The sequence below is a fragment of the Cavia porcellus genome, unplaced genomic scaffold, assembly GCF_034190915.1.
Source record: "Cavia porcellus strain 051 isolate PalLab524CR breed Dunkin Hartley unplaced genomic scaffold, mCavPor4.1 scaffold_31, whole genome shotgun sequence".
Lineage (NCBI taxonomy): Eukaryota > Metazoa > Chordata > Mammalia > Rodentia > Caviidae > Cavia > Cavia porcellus.
This window is the reverse complement of record NW_026947514.1, coordinates 34,069,329-34,093,670: the sequence shown is the minus strand read 5'-3', so window position 1 is coordinate 34,093,670 and position 24,342 is coordinate 34,069,329. Positions and strand designations below refer to the sequence as shown.

General features: G+C 46.7%; 1 protein-coding gene across 12 annotated transcripts in view; it reads right to left on the bottom strand.

Moving 5' to 3' along the window:
* Positions 1–24,342, bottom strand: part of Tmem229b (transmembrane protein 229B) — a 41,929-nt gene that overhangs the window by 3,889 nt on the left and 13,698 nt on the right. For 6 of the 12 annotated variants that reach the window (XM_063241194.1, XM_063241192.1, XM_063241196.1 and 3 more), the window contains exons 2-3: positions 8,323–8,503; positions 1,651–1,778 (exon numbers count right to left, since the gene is read on the bottom strand). In XM_063241194.1, coding sequence (XP_063097264.1) covers positions 1,651–1,656 — 6 coding nt within the window. In that variant the 5' untranslated portion in view covers positions 1,657–1,778; positions 8,323–8,503. Of the gene's footprint in view, positions 1–1,650; positions 1,779–5,367; positions 5,498–8,318; positions 8,504–9,703; positions 9,964–24,342 lie in introns of those variants that run through there. The other 6 variants (XM_063241200.1, XM_063241199.1, XM_063241198.1 and 3 more) reach the window with 4 other exon arrangements.

Here is a 24,342-nt window from a genome sequence, read left to right as displayed (position 1 = left end):
GCTCTCAGGGTTCGCCCATGCTGGAGCGTGGACCTGAATGTCCTTCTTTTCTGTGGATGAGTAAATCCCACAGCATGTACAGAACTCATTTGCTCAGACACCCCTGGATTGCTTCCACCCTTCCACTCTTGTGAATGAACAACGCTTCTGTGAACACGGGTGTACAGCATCTCTTTGAGATCCTGGTTCTTTCTATACACAGAAACGGGATCCCGTCTATGGAATTTCTAGGGCTAACTTTTTGAAGAACTACCATACCGTCCCCATTTTACATTCCCAGCCGCAATGCACAGGGTTCCAGTTGCTCCACATCTTTGCCAAACATTCATGCTTTCTATTTTCTCCCTAGTGGTCATCCTGATGAAATATCTAACGCGGCATGTCACTGTGGTCACCCTGGTCTTTCACAGCCACGTTAAATGCAGTTTGGGTGTTTAGTTTCTTGTTGGAGGGAGCCAGTGGGCCCAGGGAGCAGAGCACCCCTTCCCCTTCTCTCTTTCACACTCCCTTCCCCTTCTTGCCCTCCAGAGAGGGTCTGGACCACTCACCTTACCCACTGCAGATGCCACCCTATTCACCTTTAGAGGTATATGCCCTCGGGACATGACCAGCCTTGGAACTCCCTGAGGGCAGAGGCTGGCCTGGTATAGCCTTCGCTCAATGACCCTTTCTACAAAGCATGGTAAGGGAACAGTTTGAGTGACATGAAGACGGGGAAGCTCTGCCAGCTGCAGAGGATGCCTGGATATTTTTTTTGTGTGTATGTGTACCAGAGATCAAACACAGAACTTTGTGCTTGCCAGGCAGGCACTGTGCTGCTGAGCTATATCCCTGGTCCCCTGGACACCTGGTTTGACATTTGTTAATTACCTCTTCAAGGTGGGACAGGGAACAGAGGTTAATGAGATGAAAGAGTCAGTTCACCTTCAATCTGGTGTCATCTTTCAGTCAACACCAGCCAGAAGGCAATAATACCAGCTCACTGCCCACCCTGGGCATGGCTCTGTCTTCCCAGCAGTTCAGTCTCACTGGATAGGATTCATTTGAAGGGCAAGCAATTTTACTCTCCATTCTTTTTTTTTTTTTTTTTTTGGTTTGGTTTTGGGTACAGGACTTGAATTCAGGACCTCATGTTTGCTAGGTAGGCACTGTGGCAATGAGCTAAATCCACCCCCCACTTTTTTGAGTCCTGGGGATTGACTCCAGGACCTTTGCAACGAGTTACATCCCTAGCCTTTTTTAAATATGGAAATAGGGTCTTGCTAAATTGCAAGGTTGCCCAGGTTGGGTTCAAACTTGCCATCCTCTTGCCTCAGTCTCCCAGAGAACTGGTATTACAGGTGTGAACCACCGTGCCCAGCTTTGCTCCCACATTATCGGTGAGACAAATGGGGCTCAATATCCCAGGGCCAGTATATGGAAGACCTCAGACAGAAACCAATTTCTTTTTGATTTCTACTTCCAAATTTATCCCACTCTTGCCCATCTCCTAGACATGTGTCCCTCCAGTCACAGTCCCACTCAGACACATTCAATGGCTCCCCTGTTCCTAATGACATACCACTCCATCTTTGGAATTCAAGACTCTTTCTGATCTCTCCCCAGTCTACTTTTTCAGCAACATTCTCACCATTCAGCTCCTTGTCTCACCTCCATACTTTGCAGGTCCTATTTGCCCTCTTTGGTGATGCTTCTACAAGCACAAATCCAGCGCACGGTGATCTTCAGAAGGAAATCTCTCCCCAGCCACTAATTCTCTCTTCTGAACGTCCACAGATCTATTTTGTTATACGATGTTGATAATTTTCAGTACAGAGCCAGATCTCTCCTCTGTTCCACACCTATATATATTGCTCTTTCCTGGACACCTCCCCTTAATGTCCTACAGGTATCTCAAGCTTCTTTCCCAAACCAAACTCATTATCTTTCACCCGGACCTGTTTGTCTCCTCTGACTCCACCCTGACTAATGGTACTACCGTGCACCCAGTCACAAGCAGAGCCCTGGGCCAATACCCTCTTGAAACTGAGTCCGAGAGTAAGGACCCGTCTGTCTGGTTCTGCACAGTATCCCCAGGGCCTGGCCAGTGCCCAGCACATAGTTAACATTCAATACAAGAACCAGGGTATTTCTCAATCACTTCCTAATTGCCCCCTAACAAACACCCCCTATATGTCCTGTCATCTACTATGGCGGCTCCCATGCCTGTGGGTTGGCAAATACTGGCTGCCCTTGAGCTTGAGGCTGAGTCACGAGGGTTCTGTTCTGTGCCAGGCTGGGGCAGCTCTATTCCACCAGTTTCTCATCCTCCACCCTGGCCAGCAGACTGGTGCTGGACACAGTCTTCTCATGGTAAGGGCGATGGCATGAGAGCAGGAAAGCCCCACTCTCCAGGTGCTTTCCAAGTCTGGTCAAGCAGGGAAGGAGAGAAGGTGCTGAGTGGGTACGGGGATACAGCTGGGTAGGAGGAATAACGAATAACTCCTAATATTCCATTGCATATGAGGCTAACTACGTTTAACCACAGCTAGCTGTACATTTCAAAATAGTAGACAGGCTCTTAAATGAGATCCCCAAAATGATAAATATTTAAGGAAATGGATATACCGATTATTCCAATCTGATCATCACATGTATTGAGATGTGACATTGTACCCCATACATGTATACAATTACTACAAATCAGTTATATCTCAATAACACATTCAGGAAGCTGAGGCAGGGAAATGGCTGTAGTTAAGACATGCTAACAGCTGAGGGGCCAAGCCAAATCACACAGCAAAGCACACATTCCTGCCCTTCCTACCTCTTCGACACTCGTCTCCTCTTCAATTCTTTCTTCTCAGGGATGCTGCTTTGGTGCAAGCCCTCATTATGTCTCACCCGGATAACATCTAGCCTTACCTTGCTCCCTTCCAGTTCAAATCACATGACTCAAGTTATATACAAAGAACAACCTTTCAGCTGACTATCGGAGTGGACATCTATAATCTCAGCAATCAGGAAGCTGAGGCAGGAGGATTGGGAGTTTAAAGCCAGCATGGGCTACATGGCCTTTAAAGCCAACTTGAACTACATAAGCAGACCCCGCTCAAACCTCCTGTCCTTCCTACCCCTGAAAAGAGCAATCTTCCCATGCCAATCTGAAGTTTCTCCCCACTTAAAGCCCACTGGTGGGTCTTCAACATCTACATTGCCTAGGAATGGTAGCAAAGCCCTGTGCATCCCATTCTGCCCAGAGCTTATCTTCCGGACCTCTGCATTGCTGACTTTGCTCCCTGGGGTGCCCTTCCCACCTGCCACCTAGCCTCCTCCACATCTTGCCATGGACCATGGACACCAAATCCTCCCCTAAGACTTCAGAGCAGTCTGCTACCCAATCCACCACTCCTGCACAGCAACACTTAGTATTTGGCTTTGCTGCATGTCATCTAAGACCACCACTAGTAGCCACTTAAGGAAAATTTCATACACTATTAAGAGAAAAAGGCAGGATTCAAAACTGAGCATTTAATATGATTTTGATTTTTCAAAAACACCATCCATTCATGTAAATATGCAAGAAAATGATTAATGATCTTTTTACTTATATGAGTCTTATTTATATATTTATATTTTCCATGTACTCTAAAATTCTTCCTATCAACGAAGTGTAACTTTTGTAAAAACTAAAAATATTTGTTTTGGGTTGGGTTGGGTTGGGTAGGCCCTGGGTTTGATCACTAGCACTGACCAAAAAAAAAAAAAAAATTGCTAGTGAGATGTGGTCATGTACAGCTATAATCCCAGCACTCTGGGAGGCTGAAGCAGAAGGATTACAAGTTTGAGGTAACCTAGTGTGACCCTGCCTCAGAAAATGCAGCACAAAACAAACAAACAAATTCACTCAGTACAAAGGTACAGTATCCCTGGGTTCTATCTCCAGTGTCACAAAGGGGGAAAAAAAGAAAAAAGACCAACAACCTGATTGTTCCATGCCACAGTTTCCTTCTGGGTAAACTGAGGGCAGTCAGAGTAACACCCACAGCTACTATAAGGATGAATGAGCTCATGGATGCATACTGCCTGAATACTGCAAACCCTCCGTAAAGGAGGGCCACTCTTGCTGAGCTCAGGACAGGCCGGCTTTGAGGGCTGCCTCCTCCCTGGGCTACATCATGGTGTCCCTGCCCTCCCCAGCCTTGGGGCAGCCTTCCCTGCCAAGCAAACCACCTCCTGAGCATGGAAACACTGTGGGTAAATACAGCCCTCTTGCCAGGGCACAATCCCCCCTCCCATACACACACAGCCTAAAGAGCAAACACAAGCAGCCAGCTTCCCTGAGCCGAGGAGGAGGAGGCTGAGTTCAAGGGGACAGGCCTCAGAACCAGCCCGCTGAGGGTCAGGCTGGAAAATATGGCACAGTGAGGAGATGAGCATTCCCAGCACTGCCTCTCACTCCTACATTTTGTCCAGAACCTTCCTTGCTCAGGTGTGTGTGTGTGTGGTGGAGAGGAACAGCAGACTCAGGCTGCAGGGACACAGGAGAGACTGAGAGATGCTGAAGCAGGTGACTCGGGCACAGTGACACAGAGACAGCTCGGCCTCCTGGCCCAGTGCAGGCTCTTCTTCACAACATTCTGTCCGCTGACCTGCACACACAAAACCCTGGCTCTCCCTGGGCAGGGGGATGCGGCTCCCACTCAGAAGTGTCTTAGTCTTCAGCCTGGCTCAGGCCAGGCCCCAGCTGACTTTACACCCTGCACCCTTCCCTCTGATCCAACCCCCCTGGGTGGTTAACAATGGTTTCCCAGTAGGTGACAAGCCAGAGATCCAGCTTTTCCCAGGTGAAAAAACCTAAACCCCAAAGCCCTATCAGCAGAACCCAGATGAAAGGAATAGCCATTAAGGGAGAGAGGAACCCCAGCTGAAAGAGGGCAAACTGCACAGAAGACAGGCAGAGGGAGAGGCCAGGGGGAGCCTCAGGCCTGGATTCTGTTTCTGGCGGGTGGTGAGAAGCACATGTAAAGAAAGTCAGACCTCATCCAATGGGCTGTGCTAGGACAGCACAGCAGGTCCACACCACACAGGCAAATGGGGCCAACTGAGGACTCGCTGGGGGCAGGAGATGGTAAAGATAAAGGAGTGACAGAGTCCTGGCTGGAATGTGGCTCAGCATGGCGGGAGATGCCAAGGTTAGAGGCAGGGCCTTTGGCTTGGGAACATAATCAGAACTCCACGCCTCAACCTCGTTCTAATAATCACAGGAGCTGTGTCACTTTGAGCTAGGACCGGCTCACCCACCCCGGCTGAGCCCAATAGGCCGCTACTCCCTGCCCGGCTACCTCCCCCGCTTGACCCCCTTATCCCTGGGCTCCTTCTGAATACCTGCTTGAGCAGCCCTGGAGTCAGAGCACTGAGGAAGCCTACAGCAGCAAGAGCCCGCAGCTCACAGACGTTGGCCTCTTTCTCCTAGTGACAACACAGCTATCTTGAGGACTGTGACATGAAACTTGGACTGTTCAAGAAAGAGAATTCAAGGTAAAGAGATGTGGACAGGATTGGAAACATGAGAAAAACATTTGGAGAGTAGTAAATGGTTTCACAAGCCGGATTTTGGGAAACAGCACTCAATTGTAAGAGTCCTTGTGCCTACTGATAAAAAGCTGGGGAACGCAGCGTCCTTGAAAGGGCTAGAACTCAAGGTGACTTATCAGGGCAGAGCACAGCCCTCCAGAGGAGCAGGTGCTGAGGAGAGGGAGCTGGCTCGCAGGGACCTGCTCCCTGTGAGCATCTCACCTGCTGCCCGCCAAGCCTGCTGAGCTCTTCAAGGTGTGTGTAGGGGAGGACGGGCACAGGAGTAGAGCCATGAGTCTGAAACAGTCTGCAGGCAAAGCCAGACGGAAAGACTGCCCTCGTTTTTGCCAAAACCTCTCATCTTATTCCAGGAAGTATAGTGCCATAACACAATGACTTGGGACTTTTTGTCCAGAGAAGGAACTTGCTGGAAGATCAACACCCTCTAATCACACAGCCAGGCCAGGTGAGCCTGTGGTCACCCTGTTCACCTCTCAAGCATCCGTCCCCACCCTCAGTCATCTAAATCACTGCAGGTCCTTTCTCTGCAGAGGTGCACAGCCCTTCTAGAAGGCCCCTAGTGACAGGCAGGGCGGGGCAGCTTAGAAGACACTCTTCTCAGCACTTTCCCGTACTAAGTCAGATCACCCTCAATCCCATTATACTGATAGGGGAAGTGAGGCAGAGATAGGCTAAACAATCAGCCTCTGTGCTTCAAATATAAAAGGCAAAGCTGGGATTCAAACCCCACAAGTCTGGCTCCAGAGCCTTCCCCCCGCATCAGCATGCTGCACCGCCCTGGAGGCAGACTAAGGTTCCTCTACTGTTTTCCTAGATTCTGTTCCTGGAAGTCTGGAATGGGTGGCATCTCGAAGTAAGAAGGATCCGCACTGCTAGGAGGATGATCAAGGAGGCTCCGAACTGTGTGTTAGGGCTCCCAGCATATCCCTCAGGCCCAGCTCTGGCAGTATCCACGCAAAAGTCCTCCAGGGTCAAAGCCAACCTTCACTGGACGATGGCGGCGCTGCTCCTCAGGGCCTCAATGGCTATTCAAAAACCCCTCACCAGGACACATCATCCACAGCCTCTTTTTCTGCCCTCTCAAACTGCTCTGTAAATATCAGATGGCCCCACTATGCTATGGCGATGCCAGCCAAGAGCAGGGCCTGCAAACAGGAAGCCCAGGGGAGCCATCTGCCCAGAGTGGCAGCAGCAGAGGGTCAGAAACAACTATTCCACACAGAGGACTGCGGCCAGTCCCAAGGGGCGGCACAAGCAGCTGAGGTGGGGAGTCCACAGGCTGGGAATCCTCTACATTGCCTGGAATACTCCTCTCACACCTTCATCTGGCTGCCTCTCCACTGTCATTCAGGTCTCAGCTCAGCTGTCACCCCCCCAAGACCTTTTCTGGCCCCCTCAATCCAAAATAGTCTCCCTGTCTTACCCACGTCACTTTATCTTATTTTCTTCATGACAATTTCAATTTCTAATAACATTTTGCCAACTGTTTATGGTCTTTCTCCCTCCAATTAGAATGAAAGCTCCAGGAAGGCTGGGGCTTTTTTAAAGCCACTTTCTGGGCAACCAGAGTTTAGAACAATGTCTGGTAACGACACCTAATAATATCTGTGGGACACAGGGATGGATAGACAGATGGATGCGCCCAGTGCCGAAGGCAGGTGTCATGATTTAGACTTAACATGTTCTCCCACATGCTCATGTGTTCAGAAGAAGGACTTTGGGAAGGCAACTGGATCACAAAGATTCTAATTTCACCCCTGGATTAGTCCACTGATGAGATTATAATTTGATGGCACAGGAGGGAGGTTATGGAAACAGGAGATGAGACCTTGTTGTGAAAGGAAGTAGGCCGTGGGAGTGTGACCTTGGGGATGACACCTGGTCCCGACCTCTTGCCTTCCAGAGCATCTCCATCTCCAGGAGATGAGAAGCTTTCTTCACTTCTCTTCCTCCATGATGTTTCTACCTTGGAATCAGCTGGCCGTGGACTAAAAGCTTCAATTATCATGAGCCAGGATAACTCTTTTCTCCTCTCAGCTGTTTTTCTCAAGCATTTGTCATAGTGATGACAAGCTGACTAACACAGTAGGTATGAGCAGCTAGCTGGCTCGGCCTTTCTCCTCCCCTCTTCCTGCAATATCTTTGTTTTTCCAATTACTAAAATAACATATGCTCACAGGTGAAGTGCAAACATTATAGAAAGAACTGATTTAGCAATCAAAAGCCTCCCCTAATTCCACACCTTAGGTAAAGTCACTATTAATGGAACAGTCTCTAGTTACCCAGATTCAACTGTTTTGAAAGAAGCCAACCCACATGCTGTAGAAAGGAAAAGCATTCTAATGACACCAAACTAACAGCATCACCATTTCTCTCTTCACGATCTTTCCCCTGATGTATTTTATGTTACTGTAATATAATAATGAGCCTGTGTACTCATTATTATAATGCCTAATATTCTACCAAGTGGAAAACTATCGTTCATTTAACCAAGACAATCAACGAAGGGAGCAGGTATTTCCTATTCTATGATTACAGCTTCTAGAGGCCACATGGCTGTAATATGTGGTTCCCACAGTGACAGAGCCTGAAAATAGGTAATGCCCCTTCCCATTCCGTAACTGTAGCTCTGCTGCACCCCTGGACAAGAGGCAGGCTCAGTACCACAGCCCCAGGCCCAAACCCATGAGGGTGGGATACAAGGCAGGTAGACTGGTGAGTCTCAGGGGCCTGAAACATACTCACGTATCACAGCTTTGAGTGTGTGGCTCAGAATAGACATCAGGATCCCTGTGCAGGAGTATCCCAGCTTAACCTCCGTCCTGGTGCCACACTGAGCCTCGGTACCATTCTCAGCAATGTGAGCAAGCATCAGCTCCAGGATTCAGCTGATCCTTGGCTGGTGGGTGGCGGTTTCCATGTGTCCCTGGGAATAAAAGAGGAGGCCTTCATTAGCTCGATCTACCCCCAGCTCTGGACCACCAAGCCAGCGGGAAAGGGGGACTCAAAGCTGGACCAGGCCATCAAGAGTCCCCTCCTGGAGCCTGCCATTTTCTCTGCCCTGCTCTGCTCTGATCACCTTAATCCAGGAAGGCCTGGGATGGTTACCAGAGTCCACAGCTTGGGTTAGGTCTTGGCACGTCTTGTACTCTGAGTGCACAAACACTTTCACCTTCACTCTACAGTTATGAAGGTCAGTTGAAAACCTCACAGAAGGCAGACAATGTTGGACATTTGTTTTAACATTTTGAGAGTTATGTACTACCCTTACAGAAAACCACACAAACATAAGGCATACCAAAGCCCTCTACTACAACCCACCACCCTAATCTTACTCTCATTTTATTTACCATTTTCATTATTGAGCCCTTCCTTTTACCACTGAAAACTGATATAAGTCTTTTTTTTTGTTTGTTTGTTTTTTGAGTTAGGATCTTGCTACATAGCCCAGGCAGGACTTGAACCTGTGGCAATCTTCCTACCTCAGCCTATGAAGTGCTAGGATTACAGGCATGCGCCACCATGCCTAGTTTAAATCTTACTATATGAAGCCCTTTCCTATGTACATGCCTTTGATCATCTCCCTGAGACTGGATGCATGTTTTGCTTAATATGAAGCTGTAGCAGCTTCCCCGGAAACTCCTGGGCATAGAGCTATTTGCACAGCCCCAGGACAGGGCTTCAGCCAGCACCATGGCTGCTCAGAAGCTGAGAACTGTGTGACTAGGATGGAAGGTGGCACCACCACTCCACGGTTGGACCATCACAAAGGACTGGACCACAGAGGTGCCAGCCTCAACCTTTCCCCCCTCTCCTACCTCCCCCAAGGAAATCTCCCTGTGGGCCCCTGTGAGGCAGCAGAGGACCTGAGAAGTGTAAGAGGGTAAATGGGGGACCTTAGATGCACCCTGTACAAATGGGCTTCTACGGAGGACTCCAGGTCTCCCCCAAAGCCTCTGCACAGAGAGAAGTAAAGAGCAGATGGTGTGAGGCTGCTGGGCTCAGCCTGGATTGTCCCTCTCAGCTCATCTACAAACAGGGACCCTCACCCCTTCCCAACTGTTGATCTTCCTCTCTCTCCTCTCCCGGCCAATTGATGGGGGGCAGTGATCACCCTGGAACATACCTGTCATCCGAAGAGCGTTAAGTGCCCATTCAACACCCTCCCGACACCAGCACTCCATGTCGTGTGGCCTGGGGAGTTCAATTTCCCCCATGGGCACTTCCCCTTCCCTTGGTCCTAGTCACACAGCAGCAACAGCACAAGTCAAAAGAGAAACAGAAACCAAAGACCACATCCTGCCAGAGAGTCTGCAGTCTGTAGTCAGCCCTGGAAGCTGTGTGCAGCCTGGCAAACAAGCTGCAGCGGTCAGAGCAGGTCCCTCCTGTAACTAGCCTCTGGCACCCCCTGCTTTCCAGGGCCCCTCAAGTCTCCCCCCACCCCTCCTGCTGGTGATGGTGGAGGAGAAGTGATGTGGCAGGCATAGGGATTCTTTCTGCAAGTGCACAAACTGCCCTCAGCTACCTCAGACATTTCCTGTCCCCCAAGACGACAGAAGCCCCTTGTAGACTACACAACTGGAGCTTATGATTGGAAAGAACCCCAAAGCAATTTGCACAGGCATGGAATTTAGGGTTTTTCAGATCTACCACCAGTACCTCATGATTTTCTGCACTCTCCTGGAGGGCATGCAGGGCAGAAGGAATCACCTCCATCCTAGAGACAGAAGCGCTAAGACTCACGAGATTTGGCCAGATCCACATATTTGATGCAAGTCCCCGGTCACCCCCAAACAGCATGCCTGCCACCTAAACCTCATCCTGAAGGCATATGTGTGAGCGGGATCCACTTATCTGGCAAATACAGAGCCCAAGTTTTCCACCCAGCTTCCATCAACACATCTGAGGGGCTCCTGGGGCTTGAAGGAGCAGGGACCCTGTGCAGTTTCCCACCCTGTCATCTCCTGCCCTTCCCTGCGGCCCGCTCACTTCCAACCCTTCCAGGCACTGCTTGCATCTCCCCTTCTTTGTGAGGCCACATGCACCTCTGGGTTACCCCTTCATAGTTGCGCTGGGACTGGGACTCCACTTTCTGACACATGTCTTACCTGAAAATTATTTCATGTGTGTCTGTTTCCCTCACCACATGGAAAATCCTGGAGACCACACTTTGTCTGTTGAACAAGCAATTTTGAGAAGTAGCCAGCTAACCTCTTGGGTGATGAAGTCATCAGTGTACTAACTAAGCCTAGCATGCAGTAGTTATAGTCTAGTTATAAATAGGTAGTTAATGCAGCCTAATGATAAAAAGATAAAAAGAGTTCAGCCAAGCAGCTAAATTAAATTTAGAAATGCAAAGGTAAACACAAGAAGGATAAAAGCCACAATAAAGAGAGAAATAAGGACTTTTCCTCCCAGGAAGAAGATATGCTAAATTAGTTGACAGTTCCTCCCTACCTCCTGAGGACCGGATTTCCATGGGACTTCAACCAGACTTCAGCCAGACTCAGAAAACATCAGAAATGCAGAATAACCAGTTTCCTTTGAACTCCGTTTCCTGTGAACCATTTAAATAACTAATTCCTTTTAAATCCTAAATCCACAAAGCCACCTGTTTAAAACAAATCCTATACATAAGACCAAAACAAAGAAAGTACAATGGACTTCTATTCAGAATATCCTCCAAGAGCTTTTTTTCCTTTTTCTTTCTAATAAACACTCCCCTAACTTTCCGCTTTTGCCCTTGAATTTGTTCTTCAATTTTGGGAGACAAAGCACTTGGGTTTATACAAAATTAACTGCGTCAGTAATATCGGTTATCTGTCTCTAATTTCTAGGAGAAGGACTCTCTTTCACTAAGCCCCACATGTGTGGGCCTACATGGTCAAGACAGAGGAAAGAGACCTTTCTCCCCCCCCCGAGCTCATCACACGCAGTGAGAGGTGAGGGAAAGAGCAGGTGGCTTGGGTCTGGATGCTACCAAAGACCCTGTTCAGATCACACAAGGAGGATGGGGCAGGGACATCATCCTGGGGGACACTGTAGCTCCTACACGGACAGAATGAGGCTGGGTCGGTTTGAGTCAGAGAATAATAATCCCTATGTTGTGACCTCTACATCAAGGGCACTCTCAAAAGGCACAGCCAGTGTTCACACAGCAAGTTTCACTTCCTCAAGAGGTTTAACCAGCGGCTGCTGCTAGAAAATTCCCCTGCATCATTTTCTTTCCTCTCTATCTGGGGTAAGCTGGGCTTGCAGGATTGAGTCTGCTTCTCTGACCAGAACCCAAATCCTCCCACCACCTGGAAGTAAAGGCTGGAGCCAGGAAGTGCGCAGGCAAACACCTTCTCCTTTCTTTCCCCCTCTCCCCAGCCTTAACCCTCCCCACGTTCCCCAGGAAAGGAAAAAACAAAATATTCTCACACTTAACACACAATTCTTCTTGACCAGATGTGTGGTATTTCCCTACACACCCCCAGCGGTTCTCCAGCAGACACCAACTGTGCATTCTGCAGTTCATTTTAACTCAGAGTCTTAGCTGCCTGGAAATAATGGCGGATCCTGAATTTGGAGGACTCAGGCTAACAAGACTGTCCCATTATAGATGCTAATCACAAGCACTTCTGGCTACAAACCAGAATTCACATTACCCTTTCCTGGGTCTGATTAATTTGCTAGGATGGCTCTCAGAACTCACAAACAAGTGTTTACTGCAGACATAGATAGGGCAAGATGTGGGCACGGGGTTGCTTACCACCACACTCAAAAGTAATCTGCATGTTTGGATCTGAGAGTTCATCAAATTTTGTTCAAGAATTTGTATAGAGCTTGATCTCCAGCCTCCTCACCTCTGACCTTTTAGTTGGCAGATGGGGCTGTAAGTTCCAAATTTGTAATCTCCTAATCACTTGGGCTTCTAGTGACTGGTCCTATCCTAAAGCTAACTAGGGGTCCCAGCCTAAGCATTTCATTAGCAAAGTCCTATTAAGGAGCCTCCTGATTATTCAAAGCCCCACCCCTACCCTAGTTCTCCCCACACTGACTGCTTTTACTTATCTGCTGGTATGTCCAGCCCAGAACAACTTCTCAAACCAAGGAGTAAACACACTCAGCTACAAATGCTGAGTGTTCTAAATCCGCACCCCACCAGGAGAAAGGCTGTGTCCAGCAGGGGCCCTGGGAAGCAGGGAGGCATAGTGGGGGGTGGTAGGGATGGCAGTTGGGGCCTCACTGCACTTGGCTCTGTCCTTTACCATGTCCTTGGACTGGGCTTGCACTCTGGATTTCCCAACCTGCCTGATATCTCACTTCTATCTGCCGTTTCACTTGGAGGCCACCCTGTCCTGTCACTCTGCTCTGCTCCCTTCTTCCTATCCAGTCCATTCCTCCTTCCATACCCCTTCTAATGACTCTCTCTCTCTCTGTGTCTCTCTGAAAGAACTCTGACTCCCACACCCCCGAGGGTGGTCTCTGCCCTTGCCTCCTTCCTCCCCTCCATCCCACTCCTTGGCTCTGCATCGCTCCTGCTTGCTGCCTGACTGAAAGGCTGGACAGCTGCTAGGCTCTCTAATTAGCCGCCTGGCTGCAGTCCCGGAGCCAGGCATGTGTTACTGTAAGAAGCTGCATGCCTCCCTCCATCAGTAATCCCCTAGGCAGAGCCCATCAGGTCGCAGCTGGGGGTCCTAGAATCCTCATCCCAGGAGACCAGCAAGCCTCCTCCAGCCAGCTGCAAAGTGTAAGGTACGTGGCTTCTCACCCCAGAGCCCCTTCGGTTTACCTCGGCACACCATGCCCTTAAGAGCAACAGGGATCCTGCCCTAGGTTGCCTCATTAGGGCAGGCAGGAAACCCAGAGGATCTTTTGGAGGTCAAGTCTGGATTGGCCCAAAATGTGACACCAGAGCTCTGCTTCTCAGCACCTTCTGCAGCCAAGCTACACCAGAGATTTCCAAACAACCAAAGAACTTTGTCTAAGAAGTCCTGTTTATACAAGGTATAGAATTTCAGTAGTACTCTCTGAACACCAGGCGCTGTACTAGGTGTGAATAAGATAGTGTTCCTGCTCCCTGGAGCTCATAGGCTGTGGAGACAAAAAAAAAAAAAAAAAAAAAAAAGAAAGAAAGAAAAAGGCCATCTAACACGTATAGAAGTATTAATATTATGTCACGAAGAGGGGAAGTCTATGATGGCAGACAGAAAGAAACTACACTCTCCCTCTGGGGCAAGTATTAAACATTTAAGGAGGTAGCTTTTGGGGAAGACCAGAATGTTGAGAAGAAGCCGTGCTGTGGGGACAGCCGACAGAGAAACAGTAAGTGGGGAGACTTGGAACAAGGAACAGCTAAACAGTGAAAAACAGCAAGGACAAGCAGCTAGCTCAGTGGCAGAGTGTTCATACAGCATGTGTGATGGCCTGGGTTCAACCTCCAACACTATAAAGGGAAAAAGAGGCCTGAGTGGCCAGTATGGGTGGAATGTGAGCCCTGCCAACCTACCCAGTTACAGGCCGTGTTTCTGAGCTCAGTGACTGGCCCAGGGATGGCCTGCTCAAATCAGAGCTGATCCAGTCGGGGCTGATTCTCAGACTTTTGTTGGAATGACCAGCAAAAATGATTAAACGTGAACCACAGGAGGCGGGGGTTATGCACTGGGTTCTAACACAGGAGGCTAAAAGTCACAGTTGAGTCACTTTCTCTTAGCTTTCTGCCACCAAATTCAAACTCATCCTCCCCTGAGAAATCAAGATTAAAGTGATGACAACCAAATTTCTCAAACAAACATAACAAAATTCTTCTGCTTTAATTCTTACACAAAAGAAACCACCTGAAATCACCCAATGTTAATTCACCAATGTGTTTTCTGCGTTTCTATCACAACCCTACAGGGAAAATGACTTTGGAATGAGCAGTGGCAGGGAGGGGTGTGTGACCAGTTTGCTTCTCATCCTTCAGCCCCCACACGTTGGGATGATATAAGGGATTATACTACGCACACCACTGGGCCTGGTCTTCCCAATTATTAGTATTGTTTTGAAGAAAGATCTAAATTGCCTTTGGCTTTAATTCTAGACTTCACTCCATAAAACACAGTAAGTGTTCCAATGGGCCAGGCAGAGGTTGTTTTTATGAGATTGAAGGTTTTATAAAGGTTGAAGGTACACAGGAACGAAGCAGACTTGTGTTTGTTAGGCAAGTGCTGTAACACTGAGTTACCTTCCTCCTGAGCAGGGAGAAGGAGAAAAAACAAGAGCAATGGGACTGATTAGCTAAATTTGGGTGATTTTACCTCACTTCTTTTGCTTCTTAATAGGAATTAACACAAAAGCCAAGTGGGCTGTCGTATGACTATAATCCTAGCACTCTGCAAGGGGAGGCAGGAGGGTCACTAGCTTAAACCCAGAAGAGGCAATTTGGTGACTTAGTGAGGCTCTCCCTAAAAATAAAAAGGGCTATAAAAAGCAAAGCAAAACAAAATGAAAAAGGCCAGCACCCAGAAGTGCTGGAGAGTGCCTATAATCTCAGCACTCCAGGAGAAGGGGCAGGAGGGTCACATTTCCAGTACAGTTTGTGCAACTTATGACTTAACAAGACCCTGCCTCAAAAATAAAAAAAATATAGACTGGGGATTTAGTTCAGTGGCTGCCAAGCATAAGGCCATGTGTTTGATCCCTGGTATTCAAAAATAAAAATAAAAAATACAGTTCAGTGTAAAGGACTTGGGTTCAAAAGTTTTAAAATGTAGCTCATTGTAAAGGTTCCAGGTTCAATCTTTAGTGCCAGATATGCAACAGCAAAAGACCTTTTCTACATGGGTCTAGTGTGATGGTTAACTTTGTCAACTTGACTAAATTAAAGAAATTTGAAGAGGTTCCCTTCTTGGTATTTTCCAAAAATAACTGAAAACATCATACCACAGTGATATATGTGCACTCATGATTATAGCAGCACAAATTTGTAATAGCTAGATCATGGGAACAACCTAAATGTCCATCAACCAAGGAATGGGTAAAAAAGATATAGTATTTTTATACAATGGAGTACTACTCAGCTATAAAGAAGGATAAACTTAAAGCTTTTATAAGTAAATGAATGCAACTAGAGGCCACATTGATAAATGAAATAAGTCAGACTTGCCATGTGTAAACATCAGATTGTCTTCCTACAGTAAAACCTTAAAGAGCAAATAAGATTCAAAATGTATAACAGCTATTGTGAAAGTGAAAGAGGAAGAAACTGCTCCAAAGGAAACAACAATTGGGGTGGGAGAAAGGAGAAAAGAAGGAAGAAGATCACACACACACACACACCCCAGATAGATAATTATATATTAATCTGTTACTTCATCGAAAAGAATGGTTTGTGCTTTCACTGTTCACTTTTCATGCCTGTATCTTATGATCTGAGCAACTACTTCAAAGGTAACAATACGTAATACATTAACCATTGTTAATATCCTATTATTTTGTTTTGAAATTCTGTGTCATTGCTTTTATCTTTGTTTAAAACAAACAAACAAACTTGCCAAGGTGGCTGGATCAGGGGGCTGTTACGCTCATGAGTTGATTGATCCACTGGTGTCCATAGCCAAAGGTGGCTGTGGGTGGGGGAATGGAGGACATTTCTACATCTTTGGTGGGAATGTAAACTAGTATAACTACTACGGAAATCACTATGGAGATTCCTCAAAAAAGTAAAAATAGAAATTCCATTTGACCCTTCTAGACATCTTCCTGAAGGAATAATAGTTATCACATTACAGTGATGTATGCGTACTCATGTTTATGGCAGCACAATTCCTAATAGCTAAGTCTTAGCCTATGTGTCTCTCAATGTGACAGGTGTGTGGGTAAAGAAAATGTGGTATTTATACACAACGGAGCACTACTCTGCCATAAAGAAGGACAAATGAAGCATTTATAGGGAAAGGGATGCACCTGGAGACCATAATACTAAGTGAAATAAATCAGACACACGAGCTTAAATATGGCAGGGCTTTGCTTGTATGAGAAACCCCAAATATAAATAAAGAGAAAAAGTAAGAACAGATAATAGGAAGTAGAGAGATCTTTTATAAACTGGAAGGGGAACAAAAAATGGAAGGCAGGAGGATGGCAGGGAGGGACAGGAGAGAAAACACAAAGTGAAAGGGAACAAATGGAAATAGAGCTGTTGCAAATAAGAGAGGGACCAAGAGTCAGAAGTGGGGTGGTGGGGGATGCGAATGAAGAAAGAGTTAAGATGTGTTACATTCATTTCCAGCTTCTCAGAATGAATGTAATCGCTTTGTACTGCAAACATGTACCAACAGAAGAAAGGGAGGTGGGGCTCGGTCGGTCAGAGGTGGCCACCGGGCTTTGGAAGATCTGCCCCTCACTGGTGCTCTCCTCCCGTGTCCTTTCTGGCCACCATGAAGTGAGCAGCTTTGATCTACCACACTTTCCTACCACGAGCTTTCTGCTTTAGAGGCAGCCAAACAGGGACTGGAATCTCTGAACCATAAGCCAAATCAACCATTTCTTCCTTTAATGTATGGGTGTCGGGTGTTCTATCTCAGCAAGGGAAAAGCTGGCCAATACATGCAGCATACCAAGATCTCTCTCTCTCTCTCTCTCTCTCTCTCTCTCTCTCTCCCTCTCTCGCTCTGTCTCTGTCTGTCTCTCTAACAGACTACTCTTATGACTATCAGGAGGATATTATACTAAGAGTTTGGAATATATTCCCTAGCAGGATCTCTAGGAACTACCTAAAATTGAATAGATCAAAGACATTGACTGCTATTTTTAATTAAGGCAATGCCAAACTACTTTACAAAAATAGGCCACATATCTATACTAAAGAAGGAATTCACACAACACCTTTTGTTAGAATCCTATTTGCTTGTTTTAAGGGAAACTTCTGTAATTAAGATAGGGTGAGGCTGGTGTGGTGGCACTTGCCTATAATTCCAGCATCTAGGAGGATCACTGCAAATTCAAGGCCAGCTGAATAACAGAGTGAGACCCTGTGTCAACGAACAAACAAAAAAGAGACAGACAGAGAGAGAGAGAGACAGACAGAGAGAGAGAGAGACAGACAGACAGAGAGAGAGAGAGACAGGGAGACAGAGACAAAAAGAGAGATCTCTTTGCACCTCAAATAAATCAAAGAAGAGTCATAACTTGATATCACCAGAGACCTCAGATTTCTCTGCCCAAGGACAGTAACTGAAGGGTCAGACCACTCTTGCCCTTCATGGCAAAAGTCATCTGGTGTTCACCAAAGTGCCAGCTAAGCCAAAGCAAAGCCCCACCTGCTAAGTGGGTATCAGTCAACTGGAAACGCTCCGCAGGCAGGGGCTGGAGACTGTGGGTCCTAGTCAGCTGCGGTTTAACAACATGCTTATTAAAGAAAGACAAAATGAAATACTTGGATTGATGACCCAAATTTCCGTCTGCTTATGATTGAAAGAATTAAAGTAACATCACCAAGCTCTAGAATATTACATCTTAACTTGGATGTTTCAGTTTAATGAGCAAGTGAATATTCCTTTTCACCGGGGTTACTTTGGTGGGTTTTCTGTCACTTGTAATCAAGAAAACCCTAACTTTTTAGGATTTTTAGGGGACCAGTGACTTCTCCCATTTGGAATATACCTAGCTGGTACAAAAATCCCTCCTTGTCTGTTACAGGCAGCTGAGTTAGAAATATCACAGGCAGTCAGGCAGGGCTGGGCCCTCAAACGAGCCAGAGCAGAACTTCAGATACCTTGCAGCCTTGGAAGAGACCAACACCTGCTGTGGGCCAGATCTCACGACAAAAGGCAAAGCAAATACACCCACATCTTAAGGATGGACACTCCAAACAGTTCTCTATCACCCTGAGGAAGCCAGGAGTCAGCATCCCAACCCCTACAGGAAGGGTCACTGCCGTTAAGCATGCCCGCTTACTATGGACCCGCTCTCCCATTTGCTCCTGATTTAATCCATTTTACCTGAGCAGTTAATCTTACTGGCTAATCATAGTTCTGCCCCACCTTACGCCCACCTTGTAAGTTCCCATTTTTCCCCATCTTAGATCCATCTAACCTCATGATTTTACTCTCTAAAAGTCCCTAGAAAAGACAGAGTCTTTGGCAACTTGTTCGGGACTCCTTCTGTCCTTCAGATACAACCTCATACCGGACATAGAGGAGATTGGGAGTTTCATTCCCCCATATCATTTGGAGGTCTTCTACCTAAATCATTGGATGGAGGTAACAGTTTGCTTTTGTTTCATAGACTCTGGACTGGGACTCATCTAGGTAATAAATCTTTAAATTTTGTTTTGTCTTTCCCCATTGTTTATAATTGCCTTGTCTCATATAGTTTTGTTAAAATAATAATAAACCTAAGTTAAAACATGGGAAATTATAAGGTTAAGATATTTCTTTAATGAGCCATTTTTATTATTTTGTTCTTGCACTTGTTGAATTTAAGTTAGTTATTAAATTTACTAGCACTCTTTGGTTGACTGTATTTAGATAACAGCACTAGAGAAAATAATATTTGAACACCCCTAGCAGACTTTAATGTGAACTTTTGTAAAATGGGTCTTCTTAAATGAAATCTAGCTCAGACTTAGAAAATATACATTCACATTCCTATAATAAAAGGGACTCCTTCCACCTTTTACAAAGCGCTAGGCTGATGGCCGATCTCAAGACTTGGAAGCAAGATTTCAGTGAGACAGATTGGCTCTGATCCTCTCTCACTGTAGAGGAAATGTCAAGCCTGTGCTGCTTCCGTTTCCTTTCTTTGGCTCAACTTCTAATCATTTCCCCGCTTTGTACTTTCCTTGTAGAGGCCTGTAAGCAGAAAGAGCTCTAGACTACTCCAACCTTTTCTTTCTAAGTCAAACCCACAGAAAATGAGCTTTTGCTAACACGGAAGACAGGGAAGTCACCTTAGATGACAGACACATACCCAGTCTCTGGGTCAGATGAGACATCAGAATTGTGCCCGTCCAGCAAAACATACATAAAAGCCATGTCCTGCTTAATGTTCTGGGCCACAATCTCTTCCAGAGATTGAACCTGAGACACTGTGGAGAGAACTGGCTTTCACATGACCACAGAAGGAGCTGTTCCCAAAATCAACACATTTATGGGACCTAAACACATTTAGGCTAAGGAGGCTTTCTAACTTTTCAAGTTGTGGACTTTGAAACCTTTATTGTAAACTTACAGAGCACTCCATAATGATCTTGCACAGGCTTTTAACTAGCCCTTATAGAACTTTAACAGTCAGTGGTTACAACAGCTGTCACTCCTAAAAGCAGAGTACAAATTTCCCCAGCATCTGTTTGACAAATTCCCACTGAAGCCAGTGGCCAACAGAGTCAACAGAATGTTGACCAGACAGACAGCTGGATTCCTTTCTTGAGACGGGTCTCTGGTTGTGTGGGCCAGTGCAAACTGAGCACAACTGAGGGGTCACAGCCAAGGCACGCAAGGTTTCCTCAGTGGCGGCTGGCTCCCTAACCACAGAAAATCTCCACTTACCTAGCATTCTTATTTCTCTGCTAGTAGACTAACAAGTCTCCCTAAGCTTTTCAGTGGATTTTTAGATTACTTAAGACCACCCTTCCCTTCAGAGATTAAATTGAGGTAGCTTATAACAACTGTTTATTGTTCACAGCAGCTAGTAGAGGAATGATTTATCTATGTTAATTAAGAGTAAATAGGCTTTTCTTTTCTGTGTGCCTAGGAGACTGCATGCATTTTACTAACATAACATGTGATTGCTAAATTATAATTTATAAATTTAACCAAATTATAGGTAGTACACAAATGGATTACTTTATCTATAAACTCCCAAGCTATACTGTCCAGTTGGATAGACACTAGCCTCATGTAGCCACTGAAGCTTCAGTGTTAAGTAAAAGTCAATAAAATTAAAAATTCAGTTCCTCAGTTACAAGAGGCACAGTGCCTGCACCCTCTCCCGCGCTTCATTAAACAAAATCTGCTGTTAAGAGATAGAGGGGAGGATGATCCTTGGTTCCAGGAAGGTCATTGTCTACTGTCTGAGGACTGATTTAGATCCAAGAGGCACAAGGGTTCCTGGCTATTGCGGTGAATAAGGACCAGCCCTTGTGTCTTTGGCATAGGCTCAGACTAGGAGGTGCTGCTTGGAGTGTTTAGCAATGCCACATTTATTGCTGGCTTTCCGTCTACCAGGCAGCCTCCCACAGGTCCTCTGTTCAGTCCCTCCACAAGTGTATGAGGCAAGGTTGACCCCAATTTACTCTGGGGAAGCTGCATGGGTGGTTGTTTGCACTCATTTGACCCAATCCAGACTGTCCTTTCTCTTAGTATTGGCCCGTGGGAAAGGTGGGCACACACCTGAGCACTGACCCAGCTACACCGGGTTCTCCCACCAGGAGCCTTCCGCCCAGCTGCCTGGCTCCCCGCTGGGCCTCTTGCTGGACAGCTCCATCTACTGCAAAAAGACCTGGTCTTGCAACCTGCTCAAATAACGGCTCCCAACAGCAGTTAGGCAAGAGTAATTAAAGGGAATGTTATCTCCATCCGTCTCTCATTAGCCATGTAATTAGACTGCTGAAAATAATTAACATTCCTTTTGACAAAGGAAACAGAGGACCCATTACATTCATTAGGGCGGTCTCAAACCAGCCTGAGGAAGACCAAGATGACAAGTGCCACCATCCAGTCTTGCACAAAATACAGTGTCATCGTCATCCAGTGACTAAGACCAGGAGGCAAGACCTGCCCTGGCCAGGCTTGTGGGTAAGTCGATGCACGTGACCAGCTGTACCTTGGCATGTCTGTTACAGATAACCACACACACACACACACACACACACACACACACACATACACACACACACACACTGAGAAAAACAGCTTGAGGCCAAGGCAGGACTGTGTCAGATGGAGGCCAAGCACATACATCTGCCTTCTCCTTGGCCTAAGAAATGACAGAAAAGATGCTTTAAGAAATGACAGAAAAGATGCTTTTAGGGAAGAGAAATCCATTACAGCATCAAGAAACAAGAAGGAATCATATGGCCTTCCCAAAGATAGAAGGCAGATGAGAATAAATTGGTAGAAAAACCACTACCCAGTCAGATTTATTGGTAGAAAATAAATCTGTGAAACAATAATGCCAGGCATGGTGGCGCACACCTGTGATTCCCGCACTCGGGAGGCTGAGATAGGAGGATCGATGCAAGTTTGAAGCCAGCCTGGCTACAAATGAGCTCAAGGCCAACCTCAACTACATAGCGAGATCCTGTCTTAAAAAGACAGAAAAAGAGGAAGGAGGAGGAGGAGGAAATGGAGGAAAGAAACAATAACAGCCAACACTCACGTAACATCTACAGGTGACAGACATTGTTCTAAGGTCTTGTCATACCTTATTTCATTTACCTTCACAAAAATCATTTGAGACAGAGACTACGAACACCCCTAGTTTAAACAAGGTTCCAAGTGGTCAACTGCTTTTTAATGGCTATGGTGGTGCTTGTGAGGGCTGATTTGGGAACCCCAGCATGGTGTGGATTCTGTGCTCCACAGGCTGCAGGTCTGCAGCCAGCAGACCAGGGGCTGGGAAGGCCTGAGACACTGATGAGTGCACTTGGAGCAGCCAGGCCAGTCCTTTTGGCCACTATAGCTGCGCCTGACCACTGAGACCAGCCCCCACCACTGCCCAGCAGGCCCTTCCTCCCCTCCTCTCCCTCCTCAGTGGTGGCTCTGGCTCCAATGCACAGAATCAGCCTTTGTAGAGAGGTGACCAGAAAGCCTCAAGACAGAGGAGCTGAGCATACAGGGCTCACCTGACACTGTGACAGGGAGACTATGAAATGGAGACTGTGACATAAGTTTGAGCCAGAAAACAAAACTCATATGGCAACAGAACGAAATACATTAAAAATTACTAGCTAGGTGTGGTGGTGCACCCCTGTGAGTCCAGCACTCAGGAGGCTGAGGCAGGAGGCTCTCCACGTGTTCAAGGCCAGCCTGGGCTACACAGTGAGCCCAAGACCAGTCTGCACTACATCATGAGACCCTTTCTCAAAAACACCAAGAAAAAAGTAGTGTTAATACAATAAGAGGAGCAGAACCCATGAAACAAACAAAGGCTGAAAAAGAAGAAAAATAAGACACTGGACCAGGGATGCAGCTCAGCAGCACAGCACCTACCTAGCAAGCACAAGGTCCTGAGTTCAATTCCTGTACCAAAACCAAAACAAACCAGAAAAAAGAAAAAAGTGTTAAAGGCCCTAGACATGAAGAAAGTAGGTGTTTTGTTTTATTTTGTTTTGTTTTGATACTGGAGATCAAACTCACGACCTCACACTTGCCAGGCAGGCACTCGTTACTAAGCTAAATCCCCAGCCCCTGAGTAGATTCCTATCCTGAGCATGTATTACTCTGAAAATTATAAAGTATGTATGCATTGTGAGTGTGTGTTTATCTTTTAGTTAGAGATCAAACACAAAAGATTTTTCTTCTTTTTTTTATGCTTAGCATGAAATACAAGCTCAATAAGACTTTGAACAAACTGCTTCACAAAGCACCAACCCTTGGCTCTGTCAAGGCTGGTCTGTAAACTGCTGTCTCCCTAGCACAGGCTCTTCTCTCTGGATCTCTGATGACGGAGTCTCACCCTGCAGCACACACCCGGAATGCTCTGGTCTTTCCCTTTTGTTCACTCATAGTTACCTGTCCTTCAATGCTCACTCAAACCAAAGAGGGAGGAGGAAGGGGAGGGCAGGGGAAGGGGAAGAAAAAGAGGGGGAAGAGTGGAGGGAGAGGAGGATGCAGTGAAATCATGCAGCCTACTTAACTGACCACAATCCCTCTTCCTCCAGACTCCTAAAGGCATCTAATTCTCCAGGGTTGCAGGACACCTCTGGCTGCGCCCTCTGGGGGGGTCACAGTGCTGACAGCTTTCAGGCCCTCCACTTTTCAGGGCGTCTGAGTCTTTTCTCCCCACCCCTATCATGCTGCTCTGAAGACACAGAGAGGGCCTAGGCTTTTCTTTTCTTTTCTTTTCTTTTGTCTTTTTCATTTTTATCGGTACCAGGGATCGAACTCATGACCGCCTGCTTGCAAGGCAGGTGCTTACGCCGCTGAGCTAAACCCCCAGCCCCCTAGGCTTTTCTTATGCCCTACTGTGCCCGAGAAAGCAGAGCAGCGTTTGAACTAACATCCTTCTCAGTCAGTTGGGTGGGTTTCTGGTGGGAGCAGGAAGAGGAAATCAGCTGTGGAATGCTGTGACTCACAGGGCTGGGCTCAGCACAGCAGGCTCTGCTGCACCTGCGGAGTTTGAACTCTGCCTTCCTGGGCTACTCGGGTTGTTTCCAAAAGAGCGGGAGGGCAGGAGTGAAGCAACCATAAAGGACAGACACATCAGAGGGAACAGGGGCCATCAGACATCTTCAATGGGCACCAAATGTCCAGCACTAGAGTTTCTACCTCTAAAATGTCCCCCATGAACGCAGTTTCCGTCATTTTCCTCCTTCCTCTTTCTAAGATAAAACTTTCAAGAGGCCATCATTCTAGTGCCAGGAGAGGGTTAAGCTTCCGGGTCTGTTTTACTGGCAGTTAAGTTTTCTGGAGGTGTTTGCTACCTGTTTTGTCTGCCAGGCATTGGTAGTGAGTCAGGCTATGCTTGTGAAACCGCAGCTTCTGGGTTTTACACAGTATTTCACTTCCACATAAAATTTTTTTTGCTAGTCCTGTTCACACTGCTTTCGGCTGTCAGGTCCTAGTCTTCCCTCTG